The 18,148-nt window shown below is 38.8% G+C and overlaps 1 protein-coding gene across 2 annotated transcripts in view; it reads right to left on the bottom strand.

Annotated features, from left to right (window-relative positions):
- The window catches only part of PPP4R4 (protein phosphatase 4 regulatory subunit 4), a 70,923-nt gene extending 66,761 nt beyond the window's left edge, over positions 1 to 4,162 (bottom strand). Inside the window, exons 1-3 of one of the 2 annotated variants that reach the window (XM_058162622.1) lie at positions 3,569 to 4,162; positions 2,728 to 2,843; positions 2,517 to 2,590 (exon numbers count right to left, since the gene is read on the bottom strand). In XM_058162622.1, coding sequence (XP_058018605.1) covers positions 2,517 to 2,590; positions 2,728 to 2,781 — 128 coding nt within the window. In that variant the 5' untranslated portion in view covers positions 2,782 to 2,843; positions 3,569 to 4,162. The remainder of the gene's footprint in view (positions 1 to 2,516; positions 2,591 to 2,727; positions 2,844 to 3,568) is intronic. The other variant, XM_058162621.1, reaches the window with a different exon arrangement.
- Positions 4,163 to 18,148: the final 13,986 nt, after the last annotated feature.

Raw genomic sequence — 18,148 nt, 5'->3', positions numbered from 1 at the left:
CTCACAAAATAGCGCAAAGTGCACTGGGCAGGTGGTCTTTACATATGCATGCATGCCAGAAACCAGAAGACCAGGTGGCCAGTCTGCTCTTTGGTTTTCAGCACATGGGAGCGGGCAAGTTCTGTGCCAAAAAGGTTCGCCAACACTGACCTAAAGTATTTCATAGTTTGTGTATGGAACAAATATATACAGAAACAAGTTCTTTACATTGGATCACTTCACATTCCCTTCAGGAGTACACTTATACTGGAAACATAGCAGCAAGACTTGAATTTACATATCTTACATTTATATATATAATGAAGTAGGTCTCGCTGTAATATCTATAATAAAGCAAGATTTATTTGTGCCCACTATCGCAAGATAGAGGTTAATTTGTTCAAAAACTCTACACAGGAACAAGGCACACTATAAAATGTACATGGGAGGAACAACACACACTACATACAATATATTTTTAGACCACACCAAACCACAATTTAAAAACAACTAGAGGAGATGATATTATAGCAAAGAATAGGCTCTAGTCTAGTCAAATCAGTAACATCCTGGTTACTGGTAATATATGGCCAAAAATGTGAAAACAGAATAACAAAAATATGGATATTACTTGCTCTTCACTTTGTGACTCTGTACTAAAGCGTAACCTCCAACAGAAGGTTATCTGGAGTTTAACATGGAAAGGATAAGGAAACTTTAGCTGATGTCATGCTATTATGCTCATACACTTTAAAAATAAACACACAGCTATATTTCATTTGCCTTCATTCAAATTATTATCTTTGAAGTTAATATTTTTAATATTTATTATTTTAATTGTAAGGTGCCCAAAGTCGCTCGTCAGGGTGAGATGGGTAGCATATAAATTAAATAAATAATTTCTACTTTCCATCAGAAGTTATAAGATCTAGTCTGGAAGAAGTACTCTCCAAACCCAAGAATGTATAAGAAACACCTAAAGAGAATCTAAGATCAGGATCACTTCCAAGAAACAGGCAATGCACAGTAAGTTATTTTCTAAACTGTAAAAAAAAAAAAGCTTATACCTGCATATTGATAACACAAGCGTTTTTAGATGACATTTTACAGAGTATTGTATTTTATTATCTGTTTTTAACAAGGGCTGAATGAACTTGCTTTTCATTCATACTCATATGCAATTTGTTCAAAGAGTAACAACTATAATTTTTTTAAAAATCAATGAATCAAAAAACAACAACCCTAGCCCTTTATTGAACCATAAAGATCAATCCTAGTGATCCTTATCCACATCTGTTATTATTACCTCATATCATGAAATTCTTGAATTTTATAAAAGCATCTAAGGTTTACATGCATCCAGTGAAAATATATTATTCACCCTTGCCAGCTACCAAATTTATTCTTATGAGAAATAAAGAAGCACGAACCTGCCTTGCATCTTTATAGCAACCACATACTAAGAAAAAGGTAGGTGTTATCAAATGAGTCACCAATGACTGTGAGTATGGCCTCTGTTACTCTGCCGAGCAAGCAGACATTGTTCCAACCTATGCCTACTTAATGAAGATATTGAAAATGAATTTTGTAGGGTCAGAAAGAACTTTATAACTTTTTAAAAATAAAATATTGGTTTGCTGCTAGAATAGATTGCTAGATTGTCTAGGTTTAGAGTAGAGATAATGAAGGGCTGAAGTTCTATTCTACCCATTCTACCCACCTCAATAAATTCCTTGTTAATTATTCAACATTTGAACAAATAGTATATATTAACACTGAAAAAGAACCAATGAAAGATGAGGGTATTTAATAGATAGGACAGTTATAAAATATACAAAAGGTTGAAAAAAGTGGTAGCTTAAGATATATTAGCAAAGTAAAAGCTTCATTTCCAAATAAACATGGCTCTCAAAAGCACTAAATAAAACTGATCAAATTTAAAGAAACCCTAAAGCTGGCACTTCTTTCAGTTAATACTGTGTAAAGGGACTAGTCTATATCAAAATCATTCAGCACTGCACCTTCTCCAAAAAGTCAAAAATCTGACTTTTAGGCAAATAGTGCTCAAGGCAATTAAATGGTGCTTAAGTATGCATTTTAAAAGGCAAACACAACTATGCATTTTATAAGGAAATACAGATAAAAAATTAAACTATGATTAAAAGCCAGAACAATTTAAATATTCCTCATCCTAAAAACGTACCCTTTAAAAGTTTCCATTACTACATAATCAAAGTAAAAACTGTTCTATAAATATAAAGTGAATCAGTATCAGTCTTATTTAATATCATCATTCAGTTTTGTAACTTTGAAACAAGAGCAAGATTAAAGTATAAGAACCAAAAATAGCCTAGCAACCATTCTGATATAAAACTATATTGCCATGTATGTTTAATGGAGTCTTACTGTCACACATTATTTTAATACTCCTTTTACAGTATCATTACAACTCAGAACTCAAGAAATAAAATCACTAAGAATGTGGAGAAGGAAACATTTAAATAAAAGGTACTAAAACGATATTATCTAAACTATACCTGAGCAGATACACAGCCCTTTCAATATCATTGAGTTCTTCATCAACTGTCAGTCTCTCTATTTCTTCTGGTGTCTGTCAGACATGATACAGAAATTAATATTATTGACATCTCAGCTCCATACTTCAATTTATTAACAACTATCTCCACTTTCAAATTTGAACATTCAATGCCACAAGTATATTTATACTACAATCCCACACACACTTACCTGCAAGTAAGTCCCGATGAATTCAAAGGGGCTTACTTCTGAGTAGGCATGCATAGGATTGTACTATTCATCACCAGGACCACTTTTACTTATTCCAGAGTAAGTATGAATTCTGCCTGAAACACAAGAAATTAAATGAAAATAAATGTAATTAAAAGAAATACTAATGGAAGATAAAGTGTGCTAGCTTCAAATTAGTCATGTATTTGACTTCTATGAGTCAGATTGCTGACTACTTTCTCCAATGTTATCTATTTTAATTGGCAACTGCTCTCCAAGGCCTTAAATAAGGGCCTTTGCTCTGCTATTTGATAAACTACAAATAGCAAGAAAAGAACCAGAGATAAATATGAGCTACCACTTGTCCTCCTCCTCAATTTTTGAACCAGAATGACAGCCACTAATTTTTAAGTCACTTTCTCTGGAACAGTCTCCTGGAAGCCTATGACAGGTTTCAGATATGGTTTTAAGGCCTTTAATTTTAATTCTCATAATCTGATAGCATTCCAAAAATGAGGCAATTAACATTTTAAATCAGTCACTGTAATAAAAGATAAAAATTATATAACCATAAAAGTTGCTGAAATCAAAGCAGTTGCTATCTAGGATTTCTCTCCCCCACATCTCAAATGCCAGTTCTGAAAGCATTACAACCACTGCTGAGATTCATTACCTTATCTATGCAAAACATCTTTCCAATTTAAAATATGCTAAGCCTGCAGAAAAAGATGCCATCACATTGTTTAAGAGGTTCGGGTCTGAAATAACTGCGATTTGATATCTATGTTTCTTTATAAAAAAAAAAACACACACCGAGAGATTCATACAGCACATATAATACCTTCAAGCTCCTGCGCACCGGCCTTTCAATGATAGTAAGTTCCTGCAGATCTTCTATATAACCAAACAGATTGTTTTGGCTAAAATCCATTTTGTATGAGAAGATGATTATCGGATGCATGTACTAGGTTGACGCTCCAATCCTTGGCAAATCAGGGTTTTTAGTGGGCACGATTCACATTGCACTGAGGCCCGAAAAAGAGCCAAAAAAAAAAACCCCAGCCCAAAATAAAACAAACCAAAACCCGGAGGACCTCTCTCCTCTAAAAGATGTACTAGCGAAGGTGGGCGATAGAAGCTGCTTCGCTCCAGCTGCTCCCTCCTCCTCCTCCTCCTCCTCCTCGTAGGAAGCTGAGCCCCCACCAGGCGGGAAGATCCTCAGCAAACACAATGCGGCAGCACCACAGCTCTCCGCCGATGCTCCTTCGGTTCTGAAAGCATCCCTCGCTCCCCGGCCCAGGTTTCGGCAAGGAAACTTTCTCTCCCGCTGCTTCACTTTCGCCTCAGTTCCTCCGCCGTTTCCAGGGAGAAGGAGACACCAACATTTCCCCACCTCCGCACACGCGCGCGCGCATACACACGCCCTCTTTTTCCCGTTTGCTCTCGTCGGCCGGCGGGTTGGTGGTGCTGGTGGGGGCGAGGGGGGGGGACGGATGAGAAGCAAAAGGAAAGGGGGGAAAAAGAGGGAGGAGGGGAAGGCTCCGGTCCGAGGTGGCAACTTTTCTTTCTTTCTTTTCTCCTGGTTATGAAGTCGGAGGCAGCTTTAGGCGTTCAAGTCCAATTCAAAGGCGGTGGTGATGGTGGTAGTGGGAAGAGGAGGAGGCGGCCGGCAAGATCCTACACAGGAAGCCAAAAATAGGGATGGAGAGGACATGCGAGGCAAAGAGCAATTCCGTATCCTTAAGAAAAAAAACTTTAAATCTTAAAAAAAGGAGGGGTTCTTTTGAAAAGGGAAGGGCGTACAAGTTAGCCAGTCATCTTACGGTGTGATGGATCGAAAGAAGGGGGAAAAAATGAAGGAAGAAGCTTAGTTACGAGGAGAGGAGCTATTCGTAGATTCCCAAGTGGGGGAACTTTGGCGGGGAAAGAGGACGTCGGAGGAGAAAACTGGGGACGAATCTTCTAGGGAAGAATTTCTGATGGAGAGCAGACGTTGTATCGGGTGTGTGGCGCGAAGATAAGCTTTCTAGTGGTTTCTCTGCGGTAGTTTGTGCTAAGATTAGCTCCTACATGTGTAATGTCTTTGTGTGTACTGGGTTCTACTCCTCTTCGTCCCCAAGACGGCCCGCTGTCCTCCCCGAGAAGGCGAGGGGACAACGGGCGGGAAGGACTTGCGAGCCAATCTTTTCACCGACCGGCTGAGCCCCAGCTGAGGCGTAGGGAAAGAGAGAGCGCCTTAGTAACGGGGCCACTTAGGGCCCGCTGTAGTGGTCCGGCTTCATGGGCCCTGGAAGCTTGTTCTCGCTCCGCGGCCAAAACGAGCGGGCCCTCCGGGCAGACTCCTTGCTCCCCCCCCCCCACCCACCCCGCACGACTCGCGAGGCCCAAAGCCGCCGTGCGGAGATCGGAAAGAGTAGGAGCCGCCTTCGCCTCTGCTGGTGGTGGCTGCGCAGAGCCCGTCGCCAGGGTAACAAGCAGCTACCGGGGCCGCGACGGGGCAAAAGGGACTCTCCGAATGTGAACGCCTTTAGGAGAGGACGAACGCTGCTGCTGCCACGGTCTGAGGTGTCCCGTCACCAACCCACCCCCGTTTAGTCCAACCCCGGGGTCATTTTTGCAGGCCTACGCAGTAACTCTACCCGTGTGGCTATTAGTCAAAAAAATTAAAAAAATGTCAATTTTTCCCTGTGGTTTTGAATGCTGGCAAAATCTACTCTGAATATTTGCAGCCGTTCTTCCGAGTCCTACTGTTGGGATTGGTGGGGAAGAGATGAGGGGAGGGGGGCTGCGGTTCTTGCTTGATGCCTTTGTGCCAGGTTCTTTATAGCTGGATTCATATACAGCCAAGCACAGCCTTGCTTAAACATAGTTTAGCTTATTAAACATAAAATGACTGGATTCCCACCTTATGCCAGAACCAATCCAGTGACATCATGGCATGATGCAAATGCATGGATACAGGCTGTTTCTCAACCTGCCAAAAAAACAGCCACCCCAAAAAATAAAGGTTAGGTTTCTTTCCAGCAGAGCTCAATTCCTAAATGATTCATGGGCACATCCATTTAGTTTTCCTGGTAACATATAGAAATGGTTTTTCATTTATATATGTTGCAACTAATTTCCCAAAGGACCTTATAACTGTAGCTCTTAAGATTGCTAGTTAGGTCCCTTCCAAATCTTAACCTGCTCTGACCTTGCTTGATTTCTGAGTCCTTCTGCAGCTTAGTATATAGAAGTTTATCACATTGCCCCATTCTGACCATGCTTTGTTAGTAATTTTATTTATTTCAGGTAGGTTTTAATAAAAGTATCGTCAATTGAAAGAGACAAAAGTTCCATGTGGTATAACATTCCTTTCCCACAGTTGTCAATCACAGCCCAATGGCGAGCCTCTTGGAATGAATAGAGTAGCACTCTTGTTCTTCAGTAACATCATATTCTAAATGTGTAAGCAATACATAGACATTGCAATTGGTAGCTGTTTCAAATCATCTGCGTTGGTGGACATCATTATATTTTCTGAGGCTTCTCCTAGCATGTGGTTCATATTATAGTTCTCCCATCATACAGCTCCACTGGAGATGTGGATTTCAGCATTGTTAATAGGTAAAGAAAATCTGTTCTCTTTAAGTCATGAAAAATGTCCCTCTTACATTCCTTTTACATTGATTTATTTACTTTAGCATATGGCATATCATACATGGACTTGCAATATATATTAACATTTCACCTTGATTAGAAACACAGTAAAATATGAATGTTAAAAAGATCTATATTCAGATACAATGTCTAGGCTATCTAACCACTGAAGCACAGTATCGTTTTTATGAAAAAAATCAGGACCGGTATATTGCCCTCATCTTGCAACCAGTCACAATAAAATACACAGTTTGATTAGGACCCTGTCTTTTACATGATGACCTTGGTTAAAATTCTATTCAATTAAACTTACCAGATGAATCTGTCATTTTTCAAACTAATCTATTTCATGTGTGGTTGCTGTGAGAATAATATGGAGAATATACTGTACATAAAGCTGTTTGGAGTTAAAATATAACAATAATAACTATATACTATATTGAATTTTAAATACATTATCTAATCTCAGTTAAGCCCAGCCCTCCAATGCTAATGGTATCTTCCGGTTATTCCTGTTATTATTGTATTTCTTAGAAGTTCAATTATTTTCAGGAAAAGAACATTGCTTCTGTATCTCTTTTCCTCTTGCATGTTGTCCTAGAAAAAAAATCTAATAGCAGAACCAAGATTGAGATATAAATTAAATAAAGTGGTTTGTTATTTGATTTCATGTTTGTTCATATTACCCTTTCATAATGAGAAGTCACTAAGATACAAGGAAGCAAAAACATTTCTGCAAATGATAATAATGAAACTATGAAGCAGCAGTTTCTTAGCAACAAACTGAAAACCATATTAAGTAGTAGTCATATTTTTAATCAAAGATTGTGAAATTGACAGTTTGGCATCTGTATTCTAGGTATTTATTTATAGGAGATGTTCTTATGGATCAAAACTTGATATTGCTTTAAGTTGTGTTGCTTTTCAAGATAAATATTCTACTCTTCAAGAAAAACTAGCACTCTTATGCAATGTATTTAAATAGGAATTACAGTTAAACTAATGGAAAAAATCCTCAAAATACCTTTTTTTCAAGAGCACAAATTATTTTGTTGTATTATTTGGTCAAAAACATCGTATATGGATATAAATATAATTATCCCCATGTTCCAAAAGGAATAAAGCAACTTGAAGGAATATATTAGATTTAGAGGATACAGTAGCTCTCTTTAATCATCCTTTTCTTTTATGTACATCTTTTCTTTTTATGTGTATCTTTTATGTACACAAAGAGTATATGTACCAAGACAAATTCCTTGTGTGTCCAATCACACTTGGCCAATAAAAAATTCAATTCTATTCTATTCTATTCTATTCTACCTGTTTTAGAAATCCTCACCATCTATGGAAATTTTCATCCCAAGTTCAGTACCCAGAGACTATGCACCAACCAGAAAGAGGGCAGGCAAGGGGTGATGAATGTTAAAAGCACTGGTTTGGATGAAACCCAGAGTATTCAAGAGTATATCAGTGAGATGGCACCTAAAGAAGAACTGCTGAGAAAATACCTGAGCAGAAGCAGACATAAGAGGAAGATTAAGCAGAGGAAATGCCATGACTAAACCAGAGCCTGCCTAGGATGTGCCAACAACAGATAGCTGAGTGGCAGATATTGGAAAGGGCTGGACTAAAAGATATCATAGAGGCACTCATCATAACAGCCAAATTATAGTACTAGGTGCCTGTTCTGTAGAAGCAGAGGTCTACCACACTAGACTTGGAGTAGAGAGTATGTAGAAGCTTCACAGACTGGCACATAGGGGCAGGCTTTATGATATAGGCAAGAACAGCATACATTAAATGGCATAACCAAATAGCAAGCATTATGTACAGGAAGATCTGCACAATACTGTATATTGACTAGACCCAGGTCATGTCCAGATGGGAGATTACATAGGTCCTGGGAAACAGAAGGGCTAACATCCTGTAGGACTGACAGGCAGGCAGGCAGGTACTAGGCAATCATCCAGACCTTGTAGTAGACAAGGACCAGAAGATGGCAGTGGTGATGGATGTTGCAGTGCCAAGTGATAGTAACATTAGGAAGGAGGATTATGAGAAGCTGGAGAAGAATCGGAGCCTGAAGAAGGAACTAGAGACATTGTGAAACGTAAAGGCCAAAGTGGTCCCAGTGGTGCTAGAAGCACTTGGGGCTGTGCCTTCTCAACTGGGAGAGTGGCTCCAACAGAATCCAGGAATGACATCAGAAGTCTATGACTAGTAGAGAGCAGCCAAGATACTACACACAACGTCAACTCCCAGGCTTCTGATAGATGCTCATAAATTGAGAAGACGTGCCAGAATGATGAAGGAAATTTTTATAAATATATCCTACAGTAGAACTACTGAAGGAGCAGATTTGTGGCTTGGCAACTCTTCTAGACTCACAGCTCTTGCTAGAACAGCAGGTAGAGCCTATGGCAAACAGCTTTGGCTAGTGCACCAGTTGCACCCCTACGTGGAGCAGGATGATCTTGCTGTGATGATTCATGCTCTCATCAACACCTGATGTAGACAGTAAGGAAGATGACCTTGATGGAAGTATGCAAGAATTGTAATCCAGAAAAAAAGAGGCTGAAGAATGTTTTAAGACCACAACAAAGAGTTACCATTTGGAAGCAGCTCAGGGAAATGCCTCTAATTCACTGGATTATGAGGAGGAAGAGAAACAGCTCAAACAGATTTAGCTTTCTTGTGGAGTTGATTTCTTGGGCAGGTCTATCTAGCAGGGCTTATACTGTATCTGCTTGACTAATGTAACACAGTCTAAATGGGGTTGCTTTAAGTTCACTCAGGTACAATAGGTTCAGAGTGCAATGGGCCATATGCTGACTGACATTCACCAATAGGAGCACATTACTCTAATGCTGCAGGTTTATATTAGTAACCTATAAGGTTTTGAGTGCCCTTTATAGTGCTGATTCTAATCTACAATCTCAAGCTAGTTTTACATAGCTTGCTGCTTACTTATATGCAGCAATGCACTCTAGATAAAATCAGTACAATCTGTCCAGAAAATAAAAATAGGAGGGACCCAGTTGATGGAGGGGGGGAGGGAGGGGGAGTCAATGGTGCTGCTTTTCAGTGTTTGATTTGAGTAGCTTCATAAGGGACATTGCTTACATTTGATCCTGACTGTCTTTCAGAAGCTGCTCAAAACTTAGCTTTTCCAGAAGGCACTTATACATTGACCCGATAGTTATTTGGCTTGGTTAATTTAACATTCTCATTCTTGCAATCCTTATGATTTATACTGATATATTGACCATCAATTGTGTTGTAAATGTTGTACCTTGATGAACGTATCTTTTCTTTTATGTACACTGAGAGCATATGCACCAAGACAAATTCCTTGTGTGTCCAATCACACTTGGCCAATAAAATTCTATTCTATTCTAGTATTGTTTACTCTTTATTTTTCTTATGTATAATTATTTGTATTTATATACCCCTGACAGTCCTTAGGGAATCAGTGATCTATAAATGTAATACATCATTATCATTATCATCATGTACTATAAAGAGAAGTTGAAATCAAGCACGTGCTCCCCAATTAATTCACAATTGGCATCAATATAATAATCAAACTCCATATAACTACCAGTTAACACAACCACTGCACCATAAGCATGCCTGAAAAGTTCTTAAAAAGCAGGATTTTCACTGTCTCCCTGGATATTAGTAAGGCAAAGCCACCCTGATATGAGGCAAGGTGCTGGAGAGGCAAAGGGGCCGAACAAGGGCTCATTTCTGAAGCTTTACCTTAACATGGGTATTTGCAGCATGCCCCCTCTGCTTTTTTGTATTGGTGAGCAGATTTTATTCTGAATACATAGTCTCAGAAATACCTAGGATCGAAGTCTGTAAGACTTCATTGGTAACTACTAGGCCTTTGAGTTGGCATGTGCTGGCCAATGCATCACCCGCAACAGAGATATTACAATTTCCAGGTGGACTTCTAGAATAGCTTCATATAGAATCAATCTTGGTTATCCAAGCATGATGTGACAGCGTGTAGGTAAACATAGTCAATGCATTTCAATGGACTCAGCAAGCAGGTACACCAAGTAGGTAACACCATTTTGCAATTTATTAACTCTGCATGTACAATAGAAATTACTAAATATTGAAATTATTCTGTCACAGAAGAAATTAAGCTGATGGTGCAAAACCCAAACCAAGAACAACCTGAATTTTTTTCTAGATAGTACAGGTAAGTTTTAATGTCACTTGCCACAACCTGGTAACTTCAAAGGTTTGGCATTAATATTTTTCTTCCACAGCTAGGAATTTTTTCCAGCACATCTAGATGTTTCCACACTTGGAAAACTATCACAATTGGGCAGGTAAATGCCATTAAGCTCTATGGCAGGGGTATCAAACTGGTGGCCCACGGGCTGGATGCATCACGCACGAGCCACACCTACCCCAGCTCCACGAAGGGAAAAAACATTGCGAAACATCATGTGACAGCTATGCAGTGAGTTTGACACCCTTGCTCCCAGCTTTGCTGGCTGGGGAATTCTGGGACTTGAAGTCCGCCAGGCTTAAAGTTGTCAAGGTTGGAGACTCCTGCTCTATGGGAATGTACATATCTGCAAAGAATTATGTCTTTATGGTGCAGCATTATGTGAGTCATTTTTTTTAAAGAAACGTCCTAGTTATTTGGTGTATATCAAAAATATGCCCCTTAAAATCCACCAGTTATTATATGCATTAAGTCCTTGTATAAAACTAGAAGCATTCTAAATACATTCAATTAAATACCAATGATCCCAAAGTGAAGACAATTGTGACCAAATTCAGTGAGAGTTGATAACTTCATGACGAGTATTACAATGAGCAGCCAGAAATGAAGACCATTTTGCCATGGTGACACAGCTGTTAGAATGCAGTATTGCAGGCTACTTCTGCTGACTGCCGGCTGTTGGCTGCCTATTGGCCATTCAGTTTGGCAGTTCAAATCTCAAATCGCACCAGGCTCAAGGTTGTCTCATCTTTCCATCCTTCCGAGGTAGGTAAAATGAGGACCCAAATTGTTGGGGGCAATATGCTGATTGTAAAACCGCTTAGAGAGGACTGTAAAGCACTGTAAAGTGGTATATAAGTCTTAAGTGCTATTGTTATTTAGCAAGGACAGGTAGTCCTTGACTTACAACCATGATTGAGGCCAGAATTATGAACATGATTCATGGCAGGTGTAAAGAGGTTCACCATGTGACCTGACCTAATTTTATGACCGCATTCTGGTTTTCCCATGTGTGGTTGTTAAGTAGCAGAAAGGGTCATAAAATAGGCAGAACTTAAAGGGAAGCAGGCAGTTTTTTTCTGTTTGTAGAAGGAAACTGCAGCATTCAACTGGAGAGAAGCTTGGATCTTTATATTAAATATAAATGTTACTATTGGACATTCTCAAGACAAAAGGATGAATTTCTCTGAGCTGTCTGATATACAAGAAGCAACACTATTATGTTAATTTCCTCTTAACCATAGAGACATAGAACAGGCAAAAGATGATCCAAGGCCTTATAGGGGAACTTCATTTGAGAAACAGACAAATAGGGCATAATGGAAACAAATGCAAGTGGCAATTGCTATACATTCTTCGATTAATTCTATGGGGAAATTAGGAAGTTGCCTCTTATCAAACTGCATATTCTGGTAATATTGGAGAGAAAGCCATTTTTCAACTTATTGGCAAAGGAACAGAAGTGTTGTTTTTCAAATCTCTCAAAGCATTCTGTTGAATAGATATGGTCAGAGAAAAGGCCTGCCTTTAAGAAGTCTTCAGTTGAGCAGGTGCCAGTGTCTTACTCTTTGTTTCTGTTAGTCTGGTCCTAAGAAAGATAATTAATAGAGAGTTCAAATTTAAACATCAAACAAACAAGAAATCATGTGGAGAAGCTTTCTGTCCTCTCCTTCATCTATGTTGTATCTATCTACAGCAAGCCATAGATAGCACAATCCAAATTTTGTAAGAGAATATGTATTAGAGAATGAAAGAAGAGAAAACATAACAAAACCGAACCACAGCAATGCATACATGTATACCTAGCAAATCTCCTGAATCATTATATGGTGAAATGTATTAAAGGAATAACACACACACACACACACACACACACACACACACACACAATAATCAGGCATGAGGGGCAGAGGCAAGTAAAACAACTCACTTGCACCTACATCTGGTTTCTATCATGACATCATTACTTATTCCATCATTATTCTAGCATGGTTAGCTGCAGAACCTATACCCCCCCCAACTGAGAAATAAAATGTGTGCCAATGTAGGGGTGGGGGGAAGACATTTGAGCCATTACACTACAGTGATGAAATGCTTTGTCACAAGCAATTCATCTCGTTATGGATTTAAGTGGGCTGTAAAGACACATTCATTCTTTCATGCAGTTGAGAGTAATTGATAGCTTGTTTTAGCCAGAAGAAAATTGTTCTGTTGAATAGACATTTATGGCTGCTGTTTTTTTTTAAATTCATCTTTAGTATATTGATTTTATTTTTTTTAATTATTTTTATCTGAGTCATTATCAGCCAGTGAATGATCTAGAACAGTACTATGTTCAAACTAAAGAAATAATAGACCAGAATCATGGATGGTTCATTTCCATTTTGCCATCACAAATCTCAAATTTTCCCATGTTCACATACTGTATGCTATGTTTATACACTGCACAGACTGCAACTATATCTGTAACAACTTAATCTGTGGCATGTGATAATACCCTTCTGCTTCTCTACCCTTATGGAATCTATGGATAGCCATTTTGCAGACCTGTTTCATGTGATAAATAGGGTATAGGGGGCTTAGAAAACCTCTTGGGTGGATGTGCAGAAGAATTGGTTCAGTATCTATCAAAGTTGCTCAAATTCACACTTGGGACACTGGCCATGTTGTAGGTCCAAAGAAGAGGCCTAGGTTTTCTTGCCTGATTATCTGAGAATAGTCTGAACCAAATGAGCCTGCTTGTGAATAGATAGTCAGCATTCTGGTCCTCAGATTTACATTCCTCCTGGCTTGTTTAGCTGTGAGGGATTCTAGAAGTGGTAATATCTTCTTTGAGTTAAGGGTTGTTTCACTAGAAACAAGAAGCCCTTGGTTCATCCCCTACTCAAGAAGACATTACTGGACCTCACTATGCTGGCAATTTTCATCCAGTATCTAAACTTCGCTTATGGGAGAATGTACTTGAGATGGTGGTTTCACAATTATTTCAGAAAACCCTGGGTGAAGTGAATTATCTGAATCTTTTCAATCAGGATTCAGACCAGGGATGAAATTCAGCCGGTTCTATCTGGCTCAGGTGAACTAGTAGCGGCAGCTACAAGTGGCTCCACCTACTTGTGTGGACATCATGATGTTGCTTTTTTATGATGTTTTTAAGTCTCTGTGCATGCACGGTGCGCACATTTGCGAACCAGTAGGGAAAGTAAGTGAATTTCAGCCCTGATTCAGACGTAGTATAGGAAAGCGCATTCCCCATGCTTTTGGATGAACTCTAGTGTGGGTGGTATGCAGGCTGTATATCCAGTCTCACTGTCCTTGACTTTTCAGTGGTTTTCCATATCGACCATGGTATTCTTCTAGATCAACTCAGAGGATTGGGGATGGACAATGCAGCATTGTGCTGGTTTGCCCTTCTTTAGGGTCAATTCCAGCTGGTGGTGATTATGGGAAAGCTCCCATCTTCATCCCCTACTGTGTGGGATCAGCAGGGATTGGTGCTCTCAAACTCCTATTCAAATCTACATGAGGCCAATGGGTGAGCTCATATGTTGTCAGGGGCTGAAATATCATGCTACTGACACCTATTTATATATCTTTGCCCCTTGCAATTAAGTGATGCTGTGGACATCTTGTGGATGCTGTGAGACTCTGGAAGAAGAGTTGGTTAAAGATTGTATGGTAAGATGGGCACAAAATTTCCAACAACCAATAATGCTAGACACATGGAGAAAAATTTGGGTGAGAAATGTTAAATTTACACAAGCACAAAATCTAAGAGAAAATTTTTATAAAATGTTTTATAAGTGGCATTTAGATCCGAAAAAATTGTCGTGTATGTATCCAAATGTGAAAGCAAAATGTTGGAGATGTGATTGTGAGGATGCTACTTATTATCATATATGGTGGACCTGTAAAAAAGCTAAAGCTTTTTGGATTAAAATATAGTGGATCATGCAGAACATTTTGAAAAAGAAGATTAAGTTTACTCCACAGGTTTTTTTATTAGGAATAATTTCAGACTGTACAGTTATAGAGACTAAATTGATTTTGAACTTAATAACTGCTGCGAGATTATTGATTGCACAATATTGGAAGAAAGAAGACTTACCTACAATTGGAGAATGGACTAGTAAAGTATCCAATTTAGCAGAAATGGCAAAAATTTCTGCCTACTTGAAAGACTGTACACAAGAAAAATATATTCTGGAATGGAGAAAGTGGATTGATTACATTCAAAATAAGTATCAGATTAAAAAATACCAATTAGCTTTTGAGTGAAGTTAGGATTTGTTTTGTATTAGTAAATTTAAGAAAGAAGGGAATTGATAGTGGGAAGGTGTGAAAGGACTGGAGATTATGTCTTATGTTATATTTTAGATTATGTTTGTTAGATATAACACCCTGTATTTTGTTCTGGGAAGTCTTGGGGGGAAGGGGAAAGGGGGGGGGAAAGGGGGAAGATTATAAATTGATTGATTGCCAATGTACACGAATAATTGAAGAATTAATTAAGTTGGAATGGTGCAAAGTTGGGCCTGCTCAGCAACCACTCCAGAAGGGAAAGGGTAGGGAGAGAGGAGAAGAGAGAAGGAAGAAAGTAGGTAGGTAGGTGGTAGGGGGAGAAGAAGGAGGGGAAGTGAGAGGGTTAGAATGGATGGAAGTGAGAAGTGGGAAGGAGGAGAAGAAGTAGGAAAGTGAGGTGGAGGAAGGTGGAGAAAGTAAAAAAAGGTAGAGAAGGGTAGAAAGGTTTAAGGAAGGGAGTGGCGACTGGGCAGGTCCGATTGAGCATAATTTATGGAGAGGAATAAATGTTGGATAATTGAATGTATTGTACACTGGTTAAAATGTTGGAAATATTATGGAAAAATAAAAAAAAATTGGAAAAAAAAAAGAATCACCTCCAGTTGGACTACTCTAATGCATTCTAATGTAATATGTTCTACATGGAGCTGCTCTTGAAAAGAATGTAGAAGCTTGTACAACTGGTACAGAATGCACACGGGCAGTTGTGTGTTTCCAAAAGAATATGTTATACCTCTGCTCCAAAGCTGCATTGGTTAGCAGTCTCTTTGGGATCCAATTCAAGGTGCTGGTTTTGACCTTTAAAGCCCTACGTGGCAAAGGACCTGGTTTTTTAAGGGACTGTCTCCCCTTTTGCTTACATCTGCCAGATCTAGCAGAGGAGGCATATTGTGAATCCTGTCAGTTAGGGAGCTTCACTTTGCAGGTCCAAGGCGATAGGCCTTTTCTGTTGTTGCCCCGGCTTTATGGAACATTCTTCTCTCTGAAGTGAGGATGGCTTCCTTCCTTTTAATTTTCTAGAAGCCCCTTAAGACCTGGTTGTGTCATTAGGCCTGAAGATCGTAGGGAATTGGTGAAATAATGAGATAGCTCCAATGTCATTAACATGTGCTTTTCGCTCAATGTATATTTTTTGTTTTATGCCTTTTCTAATTCTTCATTTTTAATAAAAATAATATTGTGTTTGTACATACTGCATTGTTTTTAGCTTTCTTGTACACCATCCAGAGTCACTTGTCTGGGAGATGGGCAGCCATTTAGTATGACAAAAGAAATAATCAACTTTATTATAATTTTGGTCCCACCTTCCCTTTGCCAAAAATCTCTTGTTTGTAGTCTCTGCCTGTGTGTCACATTTGCAAGAGAAGCTGTTTCAGCCATCTGTCTGTCTTCATACATAACTCAAAAACCACCATCATCTTTTCTTTGCCAAGATCTACTCTCAAGAACCTTCAATCACAGAAGAGAAAATGACATGCTTTATCGCCTTACTTGCCACCAATAGCCGTTTTGAACATCACCCCCCCCCGCTACTCCAAGCAAAGTACTTCTCTCGATAAAAAAAAAACCATGAAGAAGAAAGCAATATAGCTAAGCATAAGAATAAGAAAAGGAAAGGAAACCACTTGAGGTAGCATTTAAATTCATATTTCTGGGCCAGAATAGCAAAAATGTAAAGGAGAAATGATATGTGCTGCAGTACAGCCATGAAAAAAGTGACTTGTGACCATTTTTCAGAGTTACGACCTTTGCAGTATCCCCATGCTGATGTGATCAAAATTCAGATGCTTAGGAATAACGAAAGTTAAGTGGGAAAGAGGAGGCGAAGTAGGAAAGCGAGGAGAAGGATGGTGGGGAAAGTAGAAGAAGGATAAGAAGGGCAGGAAGGATTAAGGAAGGGAGTGGCGGCCGAGCAGGCCTGATTGAGCATAATCTGAGTATAGGATCGATTGTTGGATAAGTGATTGTACTGTACACTGGTCAAATTGTGGGAATTATTAGGGAAAATTTAAAAAAATTTGCCCGGGAAAAAAAATTCAGATGCTTGGCAACTGGTTCATATTTATGACCATTGCCGCATCACAGGATCATGTGATTACTTTTTGCAACCTTCTGACAAGCAAAGTCAATAGGGAAGCCAGATTCACTTAACAACGAGGTTACTAAGTTATCAACTGCAGTGATTCACTTAACACCTGTGGCAAGAAATGTCGTAAAATTGGGCAAAACTCATTTAACAAATGTCGTACTTAACAACAGAAAATTTGGATCCAACTGTGGTTGTAAGTCGAGGACTATCTGTATGGAGCCCTGTGAGCACTCCCAAGTGCTTCTTGGAGAAATCCAAGCAGCTGATTCCTTCACCAGGTTCCTTTCCACCATGGTTGTCAACTCCGCTTCTTACAGAACTGTCTTTAGTTGGCCATTGCTTCCACAGGAGTCCTTTCTTCAGCTGTTTACAATATGTGAACAGAAAGTATTTTACCTTCTTTTGCTTTTTATATTTTGGGATGTTTTGTATCCTGTGATAATCACATAAATTTGAATCCACAGCTCTATTTATGAAATTTAATCCATTAAATCCATATTTTCACTATAAAATCAAATAGAACACTGTTGAGTTCATGGTATTATTATATTGTTATCTGCAGTTAAGTAACATTTTGCAAGGAGTTTGGGATCTGAATTTCAGTGGGAATTAATTCTGGTTTTATTAGTTGAAAAGAGCTTTTCCATCTTGCTGGAAATGTCTGTTGAGTAATATCCTTTTTTAAAATTGGCTTTTAGATTGCTGGAAGACCGTTGTGGTTTCTTTTTTTAATAAATCTTACCGAAAGTGTCTTATTACATGCACTTAGGCCAAATTTTCTTCTTTTTCCAGATGCTATTTCGTTTCCAATCTTAGAATTAGCCTAGGGGGTACTGTGTTTACATTTAAATAAAGATGCCCTCAAATTCACTCTCAATTTTGGTCACAGTATCCTAGTTTCTTGACATTATAGGGAAATAGGCTGCCACTGCATTCTTCCATGATTTTTTAAAATTTTCTATTCTTGCTCAAGCATTCCCAGATGCTCCTTCATAATCCTTTACAGATTAGCCTATGTTAGCTAAACACCTAACATCAGATTAAAAGCATAAACTATTCTTAATTTATGAACATGCGAAGATTCAGATGGACAAAAGATGCTAGCAAAAATCTCCTCGCTTTCATCTACTGGTCTTTCTAAT

The sequence above is a fragment of the Ahaetulla prasina genome, chromosome 1, assembly GCF_028640845.1.
Source record: "Ahaetulla prasina isolate Xishuangbanna chromosome 1, ASM2864084v1, whole genome shotgun sequence".
In the NCBI taxonomy this organism is placed as follows: Eukaryota; Metazoa; Chordata; class Lepidosauria; order Squamata; family Colubridae; genus Ahaetulla; species Ahaetulla prasina.
Note: the sequence above shows the minus strand (reverse complement) of the source record. Positions and strands in the feature narration are given on the sequence as shown.